Source organism: Crocuta crocuta, unplaced genomic scaffold (genome assembly GCF_008692635.1).
Source record: "Crocuta crocuta isolate KB4526 unplaced genomic scaffold, BGI_CrCroc_1.0 scaffold60, whole genome shotgun sequence".
Classification (NCBI taxonomy): Eukaryota; Metazoa; Chordata; class Mammalia; order Carnivora; family Hyaenidae; genus Crocuta; species Crocuta crocuta.
This window is the reverse complement of record NW_027527145.1, coordinates 2,098,199-2,114,736: the sequence shown is the minus strand read 5'-3', so window position 1 is coordinate 2,114,736 and position 16,538 is coordinate 2,098,199. Positions and strand designations below refer to the sequence as shown.

Sequence of the window (16,538 nt, the reverse complement as noted above, 5' to 3'; positions counted from 1 at the left end):
TACAAGGCCTGTGTCTACGAGTCTTTGACTTCCGTCCCGCCACCCAGAATTGCTCTTTCCACTTTGCATCGGACGCAGTAACTTCTGCCATTGTCATTGAAGCTGCGCAACCCACTCCGGCCCAAAGAGGACAGAGCAATTACTGTTCTTGCTGAGCGTTTATTCAAAGCCAGGTACGCGGTATTGTAGCGTGTGATATATAGAGAAGAAATTGTTAAAACTTACAAAGGTAGCGCTGCAAACATCTTCACAGTCTTTAAAAAAGTTATTTTGAAGATAGATCGTATACCTCTCTTAACCTTTCAATGTCTACGTTTTTTATGCCAGAAATAGGAATTTGAATTTTTAAGAATATCTTATGCCTCTTTGTTCTAAGTGTTCCTGTCCTGTTTCAGGTGATAAATCATTTTTAGACACATAACTTAATAACACATTTCCCAGAGGAACAGTAATAAAACTAGTGCATTTTGGTTCAGGAGTTTCCCAGGCCCAAACAAAATATGAGGGGTGAGATAAGAAATAATGAGAGTCCAGGGGGAAAGGGATGGCCACTGACTGCTCCTCTGTCCTCTGTCTCCCAACTGCTATTGCTTTTGAGGATCCCTGGGAAGTAGGGGGCCCTCAGAAAGATTAATCAACCCCCTTATCAGACTTTGCTCCCAGTTTTTGAGTTAGTGCACTTTGATTCAGTCTCTCATAAGTCATCATATCCATTCACTTACACCAAATCATATGTTTAGTTGAGTGAGATGTCCTGAAACTGAATTATATTGATTACAGGGCTTTAATAAATTGAACCTCTTGGGTGGGGGTGGTGTTTAAAACAACAGATTTATAACAGTTCTGGAAGGTGGAAGTCTGAAATTAGTTTTGTGGGGCTAAAATCATGGTGTTGGCTGGGCTGTGTTCCTTGTGGGAGCTCTGGGGAAGATTTTATTTCCTTTTCTTTTCCGGCTTCTAGAGGCGGTTTGCACTTCTTGTTTGTGGCCTCTACTCCTGTCTTCAGAGCACAGCATTCTAACCTCTGCTGCCATCACCACAGCTCTCTTCCTGTGACTCTGAACCTTTTGCTTCCTTATGATTATGTTGGGCTCACCTGGATAATTTCAGGAAAATCTCCCAGCTTCAAGATCCTTAATTTCATCCTATCTGCAAAGTCTGTTTTGCCATATAAGCTAACATTCACAGGTTTCAGGGCTTGGAATGCAGACGTTTGGTCAGGGGAGGTGGGCTGTTTTCAGCCTACTACTCATTCCTTCTGTGCAGTCGTTTACAAGTTATGTGATCATTTACATAGAAAAAGCCAAGATAATTTACAAACATTAGAATTAGTATGAGACTGGGGCGCCTGGCTGGCTTAGTTGGTTAAGCGTTCAACTTCAGCTCAGGTCAGGATCTCACAGTTTGTGGTTTCGAGTCCTGCATCGGGCTCTGTGCGGACAGCTTGGAGGCTGGGGCCTGCTTCGGATTCTGTTTCTCCCTCTCCTGCTTGTGCTCTGTCTCTCTCTGTCTCTCAAAAATAAACGGTAAAAGAAAATTAAAAAAAAAAAAAAAGAATTAGTATGAAACTTTAGCAAGGTGGTTCAATTGTTTAATTCAGACACAGAGCTGAAAAATATTTTTATAAGAGACATCATTTACAACATAAATTATAAAATACTTTGCAATAAATCTAACAAAAGATGTTTAAAACCTTTATGAAGAAAATTACGATGTGAGCTAGACTACCAGTTCCTAGTCTGGCACGTATGGAGCTTGGAATATGGAAGACGTCACTTCATCCTACAATGAGTAAAAAGCCGAACAAACTGAAGAGTGAACAAGCCTTGGATCCATCAGAGAAGTGAGGTCACAGGACAAGGTCACAGGGCAAATTGCTGTCCCGAAATTGGAAAGACTGAGAGAGGTGAATACAGAGAATTACAATTTACCAGAATGGAAATCTCTGTGGAAACCAGTGCCAGGTTAGGAAAATCCAAACTATAATTGATAAATTGCTAGAGGCTCACTGTGGACAAGTCTGAGAATTAGAATCTCAGGGACCAGAGGGATGCAGAGGGACCCAGGGACCCTCACACTTCTGTGAGTTTTATCTCCAGGAATTCCTACATTCAACATTTTAATTCATAGTTCATGATGTGGTTCTAAATATGCTAGGAAAAAAAAAGATTATTCAAGAATATCATTGAAGGAAGAAAAAATCCATTAACCAGCCCTAAGTCATTTATGTTTACAAAATACACCTTTTAAAATGCACCAGATAAAGCAAATATTTAGGCTTAAGCTATAATACCTTCTCTTGTTCTTAAAATATTTTTCACCAGTGTATGAATTAGCCAGGTTAGTTGGGATCACACCTCCAGTGAGAGTTCATGACCCTCCCCCCCATACTATCTGTCAGCCATCAGCATACTGTTCTCTCTACCTTTAAAAATACTCTAAATTCGTCTTCCCCTGCTGCCATCTAAGTCCAAGCCTCCATCTTCTTTTTTTTTTTTTAATTTTTTAAATGTTTTTTTTATTTATTTCTAGGAGAGAGAGAGAGAGACAGCGTGAGCAGGGGACGGTCAGAGAGAGAGGGAGTCACAGACCGAAACAGGCTCCAGGCTCTGAGCTGGCAGTCAGCACAGAGCCCGACGCGGGGCTTGAACCCACGAACCGTGAGATCATGACCTAAGTGAAAGTCGGACGCTTAACTGACTAGGCCACCCAGGCGCCCCCAAGCCTCCATCTTCTTGCCTCGACTACTACAGTAGGCTCTAAATTGGGTCTCCTTGCTTTCCTTCTTAAACATAATGCCGTGCCCTGTCCAGCAATTTGGCTGTACCTTTTGCAATTTAAGTTAGACCAGGTTTTTCCCCTGCTCAATCTTTTAAGTGATTCCTGTCACACCAGAAAAAATGTCTTCCACATTGACCTTGGTCTGCAGGGCCGTTCAAAAACTGATCTTTCATCTCTCCTGGCTCATGCCATGCCAGCTACATGGGCTGCATTGTTGTTCCCTGGTTGTGTCAGACATTCTTCTCTCTCTGTCCAGAACGCTCTTTCTTTCAGAGGTCCGTGTGCCTTTTCTTTCCTTTATTCTGTTCTCTTTCTACTCCAAAGCCACTCCTCATCATCCCCAGGCTCTACCTAAATAGCCTTCCTAGTCACTCTATCCCCATACTCTGCATTTTTTTTTTTACACTTTTTATATTTGTTGTTAATATTTACTTGTTTATTGTCTGCCTTCCCCACTAGAAGTTAAGGTCCTGAGGTCAGGAACTTTTTGTTTTATTCTTTTTTATACCCACAGTGCTTAGAAAATAGTATTCTTTAGTAAATTCTCATTGAATATTAGGGCATAGAGATATATTAACTTCTCCAAACCTACATTATTAGAAGGTAGCAGAGCTGAGATTCAAACTCAGGTCTGTCTGACTTCAGAATCTCAGCTTGTTAAATTAAACCAATCGTAGTGCTATATATGACCCAGCACCAGAGATCTCAGATTATCCATTACTGTACATTCTGATACTTCTTGTTTCAAAGTAGTTCATGATTTTCCTTTAGATGTCTAATTAGAACTCTTCCTCACAGACGATTATTCCTGTTGCCGCTACGTTTTATTGCTTTCCTTCTTATCAGTTTTATGGTATAAATCAAGGTTAGATGTTTTATCGACACAAAGTATCTTGTGTCACTTTCCCTCTTCCCATATATGAGACATAGTGACTTAAACTATTGTACATTTTGTATAGTGGTTCATAAATGCATGACTGTTTTCATTCTTCTGTGTATTGTGTTTGATATATGAACTGCCCTCAAGAAGTTTGCAGTCTAGTGGATATAGAGGTGGGAGACATATCCACAAATGACTCCTGTACAAAGTAGAATGTTCTAAATGGTCGAGTGTAAGAGATGACAGGAATACTCATAGAAAGGTTGAGTAAACCAGGGAAGACTTCATAGAGCAGGTAGACTTTGAGAGGAGTTTTAAGTAGATGTTTGGGAATTCTGTTGCAGGAGGAATGAGCAGTATGACAAAGGTGTAAAGGCTGAATGAGAATCTAAAGAAGGGTTGCAGTCCAGGTTGGGGGGGGGGGGGTTTGGGTCTGTGTCAGGTGATGACTCAAGTGCCTGGTTGGTAACTAGCTCACGAGGCAGTAGACTTTACAGGTTTTGACCTGTGTTACTAGGTTTGGTTTATCTAATCTGGATTAGAGCCAACAAAGACTGTAGACAAGAAACTAATTATGAGGCTGCAGTAAAATTTAAGATAAAAAAAAAAAACCCAACAACTTTGTATAGGTCTATAGCAGTGAGCCTTGGAAGAAGGGAATAAATGTTGGCACTGGCTGAAATAAAATCTTAAAGGCCTATCAATATATTGATATATTGAGTAAGGAAGAGAGAAAAATCAGTTGACCACTATTTAAAACCTGTTTCACTAGGGGAATGGCATTCATTAGTAGAAATGAAATGAAGATGAAAAACATTTTTGAGGGAACATCTTCCTTCAAAATGATGTATGTCTGGTGTTGTACTGGTGTATGTCTGGCTCATGTACTATGAATTTATTAGTAGTGAAGGTGCTTAATGGGAAAGGTTTTATTTTTCCTCACTATTTTTATCAGAGGTATAAGCATCTCTCAGAGATAATAACAGGTTACACTAACCAAACATGAAATATGTTTTAGTTTTTGCCGACATTTCTAGAAACTAATATATTTCAGATTATATGATTATGAGAATACATTTTTTTTCAATTTTTTAATTTAAATTCTAGTTAACATGCAGTGCAATATTGATTTCAGGAGTAGAAGTCAGTGACTTATTACTTGCAGACAACACCCAGTGCTCATCAGAGCAGGTGCCCTCCTAATACCTAGCACCTATCTTGCTCACCCCACCTCCACCTCCCTCCATCATCTCTCAGTTTGTTCTCTATCTTTAAGAATTTCTTATGGTTTGTTTCCCACTCTCTTTTTCCCCCATCCCATATCTTCATCTATTTTGTTTCTTTAATTCTACATATGAGTGAAATCACATGCTATTTTTCTTTCTCTGACTTATTTCACTTAGCATAATACACTCTGTCTTCATCCATGTCACAGCAAATGGCAAGATTTCATTCTTTTTGATGGCTGAATAATATTCCTTTATAGATATAAACCACAACTTCTTTATCCATTTATTAGTGATTGGACATTTGTACTCTTTGCATAGTTTGGCTATTGCTGATAGTGCTGCTATAAACATCAGGGTGCATGTACCCCTTTGACTCTGTATTTTTGTATACTTTGGCTAAATACCTAGTAGTGCAGTTGCTGAGTTGTAGGGTAGTTCTATTTTTAACTTTCTGAGGAACCTCCATACTGTTTTCCAGAGTGGCTGCACAGTTTGCATTCCCACCAACTGTGCAAGAGGGCTCCCCTTTCTATGCATCCTCACCAACATCTGTTGTTTATTGTGTTGTTAAATTTAGCCATTCTGACAGGTTTGAGATGGAGTCTCCTTGTGGTTTTGACTTGTATTTCCCTGATGGTGAGTGATGTTGAGCATCTTTTCATGTGTCTGTTAGCCATCTGGATGTCTTCTTTGGAGAAATGCCTGTTCATGTCTTCTGCCCACGAAAATACATTTTTGATGTCCTACTTTAAGTTTATTGACCAAGTTATTCTCAGTCGATTATGCTTACACTGCTTTAGTTATCTATTGCTATGTAACAAACTACCCAAAACTTAGTGACTTGAGACAACAGTTTAATGATCTTCCAGGACTCTGTGGGTTACCTGGGCTTAGCTAACTTCTCCTCCCTGCCATTTAGGAGCAGAATTGAGCTGGAAACCAAGGGGGTTCACTCACATGCCTAGTGATTGGCTAAGAGCTCAGCAAGAGTTAATAATTGGGAGTGACTTGATTCTTTCTACATGGCTACTCGAAGTAGGGTAGCTGGGTTCCAAAAGGGAGTGTCCCAAGAGCCAGAATTCCATGAAGAAGGAGGCAGATGCTTCCAGTTCTCCTAAGGCCTAGGCTCAGATTCCTGAAAGCCTCTTCTGTCATATTCTGCTGTTCAGAGCAATCACAGGGACAGCTCAGATTGGTACAGAGGGAGGATAATCTCCACTTAATGTGAGGAGTGACGTGTATATACAGGGAGGGATGACACGACTTCTTGGAAGCTATCGTTAGAGACCAGTTACCACACGCCCGAGAAGTTCCAAACATAGTAGTGCAACAAATACTTATTTGAACATTCACTTTGTACCAAATATTGTTCTGGTAGATTCAGTAGTAAACTAGGGATAATGCTCATGCGTTTAGGAAGTTTGCATTTCCTTGGGGAGACAGCTAATAAATAAGAAAACATGATAATTTCAGATAATGATGAGTGCTATTGAGAAAACTAAAAAGAGTATGGATGAAGGTGCCTGTAAACAAGATGAGGAAGGGGGAGCCTGGGTGGCTCAGTCAGTTAAGCGTCAGACTCTTCATTTCAGCTCATGTCATGACCTCCCGGTTCGTGGGATCCAGCTCCAGTTCACGTTCAGGCTGTGCGCTGTTAGTGCAACCCAATCCCGTCTTGGGATTCTCTCCCTCTCTGTCCCTCCCCTGCTTGTGTGTATGCACTCTCTAAATAAATAAATAAATAAACTTTAAAAAAAAAACCTTTTAAACAAAAGATGAGGAAGACTAATGACTTAGAAGATGTATACGTGGACTAGAGTAATAGGAATTCTTAAGTAGAAATTGGCTAATATCTCCTGCCTTAATCAATTTCCACATGTAAACGCAGGATGTGGCTGTCCAATAGAACTTTCTGCGACAGTGGGAATTTTCTATGTTGGCACTGTCCAGTATGGGAGCAGTAGCCAAATGTGACTATGGAACACTTGATATGTGACTAGCACAACTGAGGAACTGAAAGTGTTTTTTTTATCTTATTAATTTGAATAGTCACATTTGGGTAATGCCTACCATATTAGCTCAGGTCTAACATTTAGAAGATGATAAATTGTTCTCATGCCACCCTAGACCTATTTGCTTTCTTGACCTACTACAACTTAATTTAGTTCCAAATAGTAGTCATGTTGCAGCTCGGTATAATGAAAACTGTGTAGAATATGGTATCAGACAAATTAGGGTTGGGATAACAGCTCTATTAGTTTGGATCATTGGATGAGTTCTTTCCCAGGCTTTTGCTTTTTGTACTTTTGGGAGAGAGAAATGTGTGCAGAATACTTAGCATTCCTTCCTTTGGCAAACTTTCACTTAAAAAAGGAGAGGCCACAATGACTCTGTAAAAGTTACATATGAGGACTAGAAACGGGGGTCCTGGAGTAAGAAAACAGTTTCTAGGATGGAGTTGTGGATGATTGTTTTTCTAATATTCTATGTTGTATTTTGAAAAAATAAGAATTAAATTTAAACTGAAGTGGTCTTTATCACTATTTTTCTTTATAGACAGTTTTTATATGATGTTTTCTGTTAGTAATTGCAGCTACCATATCAGTTTTTAGTGTGACTGACTACGGCTAATTTCTTTGTTTACTTTTTAATCTGTATTTGTTTTATGATATATTTCTTCTTTTTACTCATTTTACTTTGGGATGTTTTCATATTTTTTTTTACAAATCATGTAGTAGTTTGTACATTTTCCTTTTTAAATCATTTTCTTAATTCTCTTAGAGTTTTTGGGCTATATTACTTCATTCTTAATATTTTCCATAATGGTAAATGTGTTCTCTTCTGAGTTTTTCTCTTTTGTTCTTTTCTTATTAAAATCCCCAATACAGTTAATTCTTATTTAAGGCTAAACCACATTTATTAGAAGGTTTGCTTTTTAAAAACAATTCTTTTTTTTTACATTTATTCATTTTCAAGAGACAGAGCATGAGTGGAGAGAGGGGCAGAGAGAGAAAGGGAGACATAGAATCTGAAGCAGGCTCCAGGCCCTGAGCTGCCAGTACAGAGCCTGACGCGGAGCTCGAACACACAAACCATGAGATCATGAACTGAGCTGAAGTTGGACGCTTAACCAATTGAGCCACCCAGGTGCCCTTATAAAGTTTGCTTTTTAAATGTTCATTTTGGGACTTGAGAAAGTCTCATCTCATAAACCTAACCCCAGATTTTTAAAATTTAAGAATACTCCTTTTGCACAGGAAGTGTCTGGATAGCAGCCCTTCCTAGTTCCTCACCTGACGTTTCACCATTGCCGCGATCAGTGGATTCCAACATTCTCTTCTGTAATTGCTTTCTGGTTTGCAATGTTCTAAATAATCCAGAGTTTTATTTCAGACGAAGCCAAATAAGTAATGATTTTCTGTACCATTTTCCTGCAGACAGTAAAGCAACAAGGAATTGTACAGGCTCATTAAGTTTAAGCATGGGTATCACCATTGATCTAATATAAAAACTATATCTCTAATCATGAACTCAAATTCTGTTCCTGGATTTTTAACCACTTACTGAACATGCCTATTTAAATATCCTCTATCACCACTTGATAATACCTTTGGACTTAAAATATATAAAGTTCTGATTGATATGTGATATCAGCATTCTCCCGATCATCTGCACTCAGTTTTTCATAGTTGTCTTTGATCTCTCCCCTAAATATGAGGAAGATCATCAAGACCTACTGATTCATTCTTTACCAGCTTAATCTTACTTCAGTTCAGGCAGTTAAACCTCATACCTGGGTTATTATATTCTGCTGCCATCAGATGAATATTTTTTTAATCAGTAGTTTCATATCATTCCCTTTACTGAAAAAGTTTCACTGAGGCCCCACTGCATATAGGAAACGTTTAAATGACCTAATATATATTCCATGAGATACAATGCATGAGAATACTTTGAAAAACCTCTGAAAACTCAGAATTTGAAAAAAAAATATTGGCTTCTTGACCTCTTTTGTCAGCTTTATGTTCCATACTTCCTTACAGGAGCCTTCCACTTTAAAGCAGTTAAATGCTCTATCTCTTACACCAGATACTATCTCCATCTCTAGTTGGTTCAGCTTAATATTATTAAGCATTTCTTGTTTATGGAATATGGAAAGAAGACACATTTTGCTCTCATTCAGTTCTATTTAATCTTCAAAACTGAGCTGAAAGCTTATGCCCTGTGTAAAGCATTCCCTTGGTTACTGTAGCCTACAATAATTTTTTCCTTTCCAGAAATGTGGAACTCACTGATTTATATTCACTTTCCACACCTTATACCTACAAGATAACAGGCACAAAAAGTGTATTATCATGGACAGCTTATGAATAATTTTAAAGTGAACACTTTGGTGACCACAATCAAATTCAAAAAACGGAGCATGACCAGTATCCCAAAAGCCTACCACATGCCCTTCCCCAGTCAAACCTCTCTCCTCCCTCCTCCCTACAGGTAATGATGATCCTTTTGTGTTAATCATATTCTGGCCTCTATGTATAGTTTTCCTATCTATATAGGTGTATGCAACCTTAAACAATATTATACTTCCTATTTCTCAAGTTTAAGTGAATGGAATCATACAAGTTTTGACTTATTTCTTTCAACATTTTTGGTGTTAAGTGTAGCTGAAGTTCATTGCTGTACATATTTCGTTTATCCATCTTACTACCGATGAATATTTGGGTGGTTTCAGTTTAGGGCTATTAGGGATATAGTTACTCAGAACATACATGTATTCTGTGTACATATACACATGGTTTTTTAGGATATATCTCTAGTAATTGAATTGCTGGATCAGAGGATATGTGTAACTTTGATTTTACTAGGTAGAACCAGTTTTCCAAAACATTGGCCTAATTTATTTATTTTTTTATTAAAAATTTTTTTTTAATGTTTATTTATTTTTGAGAGGGAGAGACAGAGCAGGAGTAGGGGAGGGGGTAGAGAGGGAGACACAGAATCCCAAGCAGGCTCCAGGTTCTGAGCTGTTAGCACAGACCCTGATGTGGGGCTCGAACCCTCAAACTGCAAGATCATGACCTAAGCCAGGGTTGGCTGCTTAACCAGCTGAGCCACCAGGTGCCCCAACATTGGCCCAATATAGACTTCCATCAGTAGCATGTGACACATACTTCGTTGCCAGTACTTGGAACTGGCAGATTAAAGATTTTGCCATTTTGGTAGGTGCGTGGTGGAATCTCACTGTGGTTCAAATTTGCATTTCCCTGTTTCCTAATGAAGGTGAGCACATTTCCATAAGTTTATTAACCATTTGTAGTTCTTCTGGTATCTTCTTTATTTTTATATAGAGAACTTTTATTTAAAATGGAATTACACAATCTTTTTACCTGTTAAAGAATTTAACCTTCTATAGCACTAGCCTCTGCAGTAGCAGAGTGGCCCAAACCCTATCTGAAGACAGGAGAAAATTTTGGCCCCCCACATCCCTCCTTTTATTTTAAATTTAAATTTTTAAATGTTCAGTTTATTTAAACTAATAAAAACTTCACCCATTTCTCCCACTCCTCCAACCCCCTTCTTGCAACCACCAGCCTGTTCTCTTTTTTTATGTGCTTGGTTTTCTTTGTTGTTTTCTTTTTTAGATTCCACATATACGAGGTCATACAATAGTTGTCTTTTTCTTTCTGACTTCTTCACTTAGCATAATGTTCTCAAGGTCTATTTTGTTGCAAATGGCAATATTTTTTTTATGGCTGAATAATATTCCATTGTGTGTATATATATACTACATTTCCCTTATCCATTCATCCACTGATGGACACTTACGTCGTTTCCATATCTTGGTTAGTGTGACAGTGCTACAATGGACATGGGAGCGCAGATATCTTTCTGAATTAGTGTTTTCATTTTCTTAGGATAACTACCCAGAAGTAGAAATGCTAGATCATTTGGGAGCTATATTGTTAAGTTTTTGAGGAAGCTTCATAATGTCTTTCTTGTGTGTGTGTTTTTTATAATAGCATTTCTAACAGATGTGGGGTGATCTCTCTTTATGATTTTGATGTGTATTTCCCTGATGATTAATGGTTTTGAGGATCTTTTCATGTACCTATTGGTGATTTGTATGCCTTCTTTGGGGAAATGTCTATTTAGCTGTTCTGCTCATCTTGTTTTTAAGTTATTTACTTAATTAGAGAGAGGGAGGAATGAGCAGGGGAGGGGCAAAGAGAGAATCCCGAGCAGGCTGTACACTAACAGCACAGAGCTTGATGTGGGGCTCGAATCTATGAAATATGAGATCGTGACCTGAACCTGAAACCAAGAGTCGGTTGCTCAACTAACTGAGACACTCAGGAGCCTCCTCTTCTGCTCATTTTTAAGTCAGATTTTTGTTTGTTTGCTATTGAGTTGTATGAGTTCTTTACATTTCTTAGATATTAGCCCCTTTTCATTTATATGATTTATAGTTATATTCTTCTATTCAGTAGGTTGCCTTTTTGTTTTTTGTTTTGTTTTGGAGGGGGCTAAGATTTGTTTGTTTATTGAGAGGGAAAGAAAGAGTGGGAGAGGGGCAGATGAGAGAGAGAGAGAGAGAGAGAAAATCCCAAGTAGGCTTCGCACTGTCTGTGAGGAACCCAATGCAGGGCTCTAACCCAGGAACCAGGAGATCATGACCGAGCTGAAGTTCAGCTCTCCACTGACTGAGCCATCCAGACACCCCACCTTTTCATCTGTTGGTGGTTTCCTTTGCTCTGCAGAAGCTATTTAATTTAGTCCCACTTGTATACTTTTGCTTTTGCTGCTTTTGCTTTTGGTGTCAAACTCAAAAAATTGTTGCCAAGACTTCTATGTCAGGGAGCTTACTGCCTACATTTTCTTCGAGGAATTTTATGGTTTCAGGTCTTACTTTCAAGTTGTTAATCCATTTCAAGTACATTTTTATGTATGGTATAAGATAGTGGTCAAGTTTTCTTCTTTTACATGTGGCTGTCCAGTTTTCCCAGTATTTATTGAAGATACTGTCCTTTCACTGCTCTATATTCTTGCCTCCTTTGTCATAAGTTAATTAACCTTATATGCATGGGTTTATTTCTGTGAGCTCTTGATTATGTTCCATTGAACTATGTGTCTGTTTTCATGTCAATACCATACTTTTAAAACTAGTATACCTTTGTAATATAGTTTGAAGGCAGAAAGCATGATGCCTCCAGCTTTGTTCTGTCTAAAATTGCTTTGGCTATTTGTTGTCTTCTGTGGTTTCATACTTATTTTAGGATTTTTTTTTTCTGTGAAAATTATTGTTGGAATTTTGATAGGGATTGTATTGAATCTATAGATTGGTTTGGGTAGTTAAGGACAATATTATTTCTTCCAGTCCATGAGCACAGGATATCTTTCCATTTATTTGTGTCTTCAATTTCTTTCATTAATGTCTTACAGTTTTCAGTATATAGGTCTTTCACTTCCTTGGTTAAATGTATTCCTAGGCAAATTATTCTTTTTGAATAAAAAATAAAGAGTCATAAATGGGACTGTTTTCTAATGAGCTATCTGAAAGAGAAATTAAGAAAACATTTCTCTTGGGGCACTTGGGTGGCCCAGTCCATTAAGCATCTGACTTTGGCTCAGGTCATGATCTCGTGGTCTGTGAGTTCAAGCCCCACATTTGGCTATGTGCTGACAGCTCAGAGCCTAGATCCTGTTTCAGATTCTGTCTCTCCCTCACTGTCTGCCTCTCTCCTACTCACGCTGTCTATCCGGCTTCCAAAAATAAATTTTAAAAAACATTTTAAAAAACACTTCTCTTTCAGATAGGTCATTATTAGTGTATAAAATTTCAGCGATTTTTATATATTCCTTTTGTATTCTACTCTACTGAATTTATCAGTTCTACCAGTTTTTCTCTTTTAGATGAAATCTTTAAGGTTTCCTTTATATGTCACCTGCAGATAGTGACAGTTTTACTTTTTTCCCTCCAATTTGGATGCCTTTTATTTCCTTTTCTTGCCTAACTGCTCTGACAAGGACTTCTAATTCTGTAAAATGGGTGAGTGTGGACATCATCATCATGTTCCTGACCTGAAAGGAAAAACTTTTAGCTTTTCACCATTGAGTATCATGCTGCTTTGTTTAGAGTTTTTTTTTTTTTTAATCATGTATGGATATTGAATTTTGTCAGATGCTTTTTTCTGCTTCTATTGAGATGATTATATATGATTTTTATCTTTCATTATTTTAAATGTGTATCACATTGTCTGATTTATAGATGTCAAACTATCCTTGCACCCCTGAAATAACTGACTTGATCATGGCATATGATCCTATTAATAGACTGTTGAATTTAGTTTGCTGATATTTTGTTGAGGAATTTCACATTTATGTTCATCAGAAATATTGGCCTATAATTTTTTGTTCTTGTGATGTACCTGTCTCTTTTTATTTTTTTTAAATGTCTTTTATTTATTTCTGAGAGAGAAAGACACAGAGTGAGCAGGGGAGGGCCAGAGAGAGAGAGGGAGACACAGAATCTGAAACAGGTTCCAGGCTCTGAGCTAGCTGTCAGCATAGAGCCCGATGCAGGGCTCGAACCCACAAATGGTGAGATCATAATCTGAACCAAAGTCAGACGCTTAACCAACTGACCCACCCAGGTGCCCCTACCTGTCTTTTTTTAGTATCAGGGTAATTTGGCCTCATAAATTTGTTTGGAAAAGTTCTCCCTGGTTTTTTGTTTTGTTTGTTTTCTTTGTGTGTGTGTGTGTGTGTGTGTGTGTGTGTGTGTGTGTGTGTATGGAAGAGTTTGAGAAGGATTCATACTAATTCCTGTTTGAATGTTTGGTAGAATTCATCAGTGAAGCCTTCTGGTCTCTGACTTTTGTTTGTTGGAAAGTCTTTGATTACTGATTCACTCTCCTTGCTAGTAGTTGGTCTGTTCATAGTTCTTAATTCATCATGATTCATGCTTGGTGGTTTGTATGTTTCTAGGCATTTTTCCATTTCTTTTAGGTCATTCAATTTGTTGGTATGTAATTGTTCATAGTAGTATCTTATGAGCCTATGTATTTCTGTGGATCCAGTTGTAACATCTCTTTCATTTTGGATTTTATTTTCCTCTTTTTTTTTCTTGGTAAGTCTAACTAAAGTCTTAATTTTTTTTTAATCTTCAAGTTAAAATGTTCAATTTTATGTTTTTGCAGAACCAGTTTTTTGTTTTCTTGATCTTTTTTATTGTCTTTTTCATTTCTATTTCATTTATTTGTATTCTGATCTTTGTTATATCCTTCCTTCTGCTAACTTTGGGTGTCTGTTTTTCTGTTTTCTCAAGTGGTAAAGTTAGCTTATTTATTTGAGATTCTTCTTGTTTCTTGATGTAGGCATTTATCACTGTGAACTTCTATTTTAGAACTGCTTTTGCTGCATCCCACAAATTTTGGTATGCTACATTTTCATTTTTCTTTGTCTCAAGGTTCATTTTAAATTTCTCTTTTCATTTCTTCTTTGACCCACCAATTATTCAGTGGCATGTTGTTATGTCTCCACATATTTGTGGATTTTCTAGGTTTTTTTCTTGTAATTAATGTCTAATTTCATACCATTGTGGTTGGAAAAGATGCTTCAGAGGATTTCAATCCTCCTAAATTTAAGACTTTTTTGTGTCCTAACAAATGATCTGTCTTGGTAAATGTCCCATGTGCACTTGAGAAGAGTGTGTATTCTGTTGCCTTTGGATGGAATGTTCTGTAAATAACTGTTAAGTCCATCTGGTCTAACATGTTATTTAAAGCTGATGTTTCTTTACTGATTTTCTGTCTGGATGTTCTATCCATTGATATAAGAAGGGTATTAAAGTCTTCTATTATTGTATTGCTGTTTATTTCTCCCTGTAGGTCTGTTAATATTTGCTTTGTGTATCTACTATTCCTATGTTGGGTGCATAAATATTTACTCATATCTTCTTGTTTGTTTGATGCTTTATCATTAAACCAACAAGAAGATGGCTTAATGGTAGTTTCCTTTTTGTTTCTTATTACAGTCTTTGTTTTAAAGTCTATTTGTTTGATATTAAGTGTAGCTACCTCAGCTTTCTTTGGTTTCTATCTGCATGGAATATCTTTTTTCATCCCTTCATTTTCAGTCTGTCTTCTTAACTATGGAGAATGTCTCTTGTAGGCAGTATATAGATGAGTCTTGTTTATAAAAGATCTCAAATTTTATAAAAAGATTTATTAACAAGGAAAGCTTTTTGCCCTAACAGCATTAATTTGATAGCAAAAAGTATCATTCAGGGGTACCTGGTGGCTTAGTTGGTTAAGTCCAATTCTTGATTTCAGCACATGTCATGATCTCATGGTGATGAAATCGAGACTTCCATCAGGCTCTGTGCTGAGCATGGAGCCTGCTTAAGAGTCTCTGTCTTCCTCTTCCTTTGCCCCTCCCCACACACATGAGTGCTTGTACATGTGCACATGCATACTCACCCTTTCTCAAAAAAAAGTGGTCAGTCAACAAGTATGTTTTGTGAGTGCCTGCTGTGTATCATTTACTTGTCTAAGCTTTGAAAAAAAGAAACAGAATTCCTCAACTCATAGTCTTCTGTTTTAGAGTCAGTTTTTAAAAAAACATTTTTTTAATGTTTATTTATTTTTGAGGAGAGACAGAGGTGAGTCAGGGAGGGTCGAGAGAGGAGACGCAGAATCTGAAGCAGGCTCCAGGCTCTGAGCTGTCAGTAAAGAGCCCAGTGCGGGGCTCCAACCCATGAGCTATGAGATCATGACCTGAGCCGAAGTTGGACACCCAACCGACTGAGCCACCCAGGCGCCTCTAGAGTCAGTTTTAAGAGCTGCTTTTTCCAATCTTGTTTTATGCCACAGCAACACTGAGCAGTCGTTGATAGAAATTAGATTAAAAGTATAAAGACAGCCAATAGTCAATAAGTGTGTACTCTTTAGAGTCAAACAGACTTTGGTTTCAGTTCTGATCAAAGAAATGTGTGACCTTGCACACATTATATAAGCTCTCTGAAATTCAGTTTTGTCATCTGCAAAATAGAAATAATAGAGTATCATGTTCTGATGATTCAGTGAGGCATTTAATACATGTAAACTACCTAGCACCTCACCTGACAAGTGTTCATCATCCACATTTCATCAACAGTGATGAAATCTAAAACCACCCGATCACCCAGTGTTTATGCCAGTGGAAGGCTGCAGGCAGAGGATCCTGGTGAAGAAGGAAACTGGAATGGTTCCCATGTGAGTCTCAGTCACATAAGGAGATGGTATATAACTCATCTTCCATTTCAGGACTTTTGGGTTGTGGAATGGGAGAAAGCATATATGGTACAGGAGTGTGAGTTAAGAGAGGCCACAGAGCATCGGTAGTCCCCTTAAATGCTGGAGCAAAATGAAAGGAAAACCAGGAATAATGCATTTTCTTCTACTTCCATTTTACATCTGGTGAAGATGTGTGTGTGTGTGTGTGTGTGTGTGTGTATTCTTGTAATTCTTTTTTTTTTAATATTTGTTATTTATTTCTAGGAGAGAGAGAGAGAGACAGCGTGAGCAGGGGAGGGTCAGAGAGAGAGGGAGTCACAGACTGAAACAGGCTCCAGGCTCTGAGCTGGCAGTCAGCACAGAGCCCGACGC

General features: G+C 37.9%; 1 protein-coding gene across 3 annotated transcripts in view; it reads left to right on the top strand.

Annotated features, from left to right (window-relative positions):
* COMMD6 (COMM domain containing 6) overlaps positions 1-16,538 on the top strand; it is a 19,470-nt gene that overhangs the window by 524 nt on the left and 2,408 nt on the right. The window contains exon 3 of one of the 3 annotated variants that reach the window (XM_077760971.1): positions 16,048-16,145. In XM_077760971.1, the coding sequence (XP_077617097.1) occupies positions 16,050-16,145 (96 nt within the window). In that variant the 5' untranslated portion in view covers positions 16,048-16,049. Of the gene's footprint in view, positions 1-148; positions 174-2,593; positions 2,753-16,047; positions 16,146-16,538 lie in introns of those variants that run through there. The other 2 variants (XM_077761106.1, XM_077761040.1) reach the window with 2 other exon arrangements.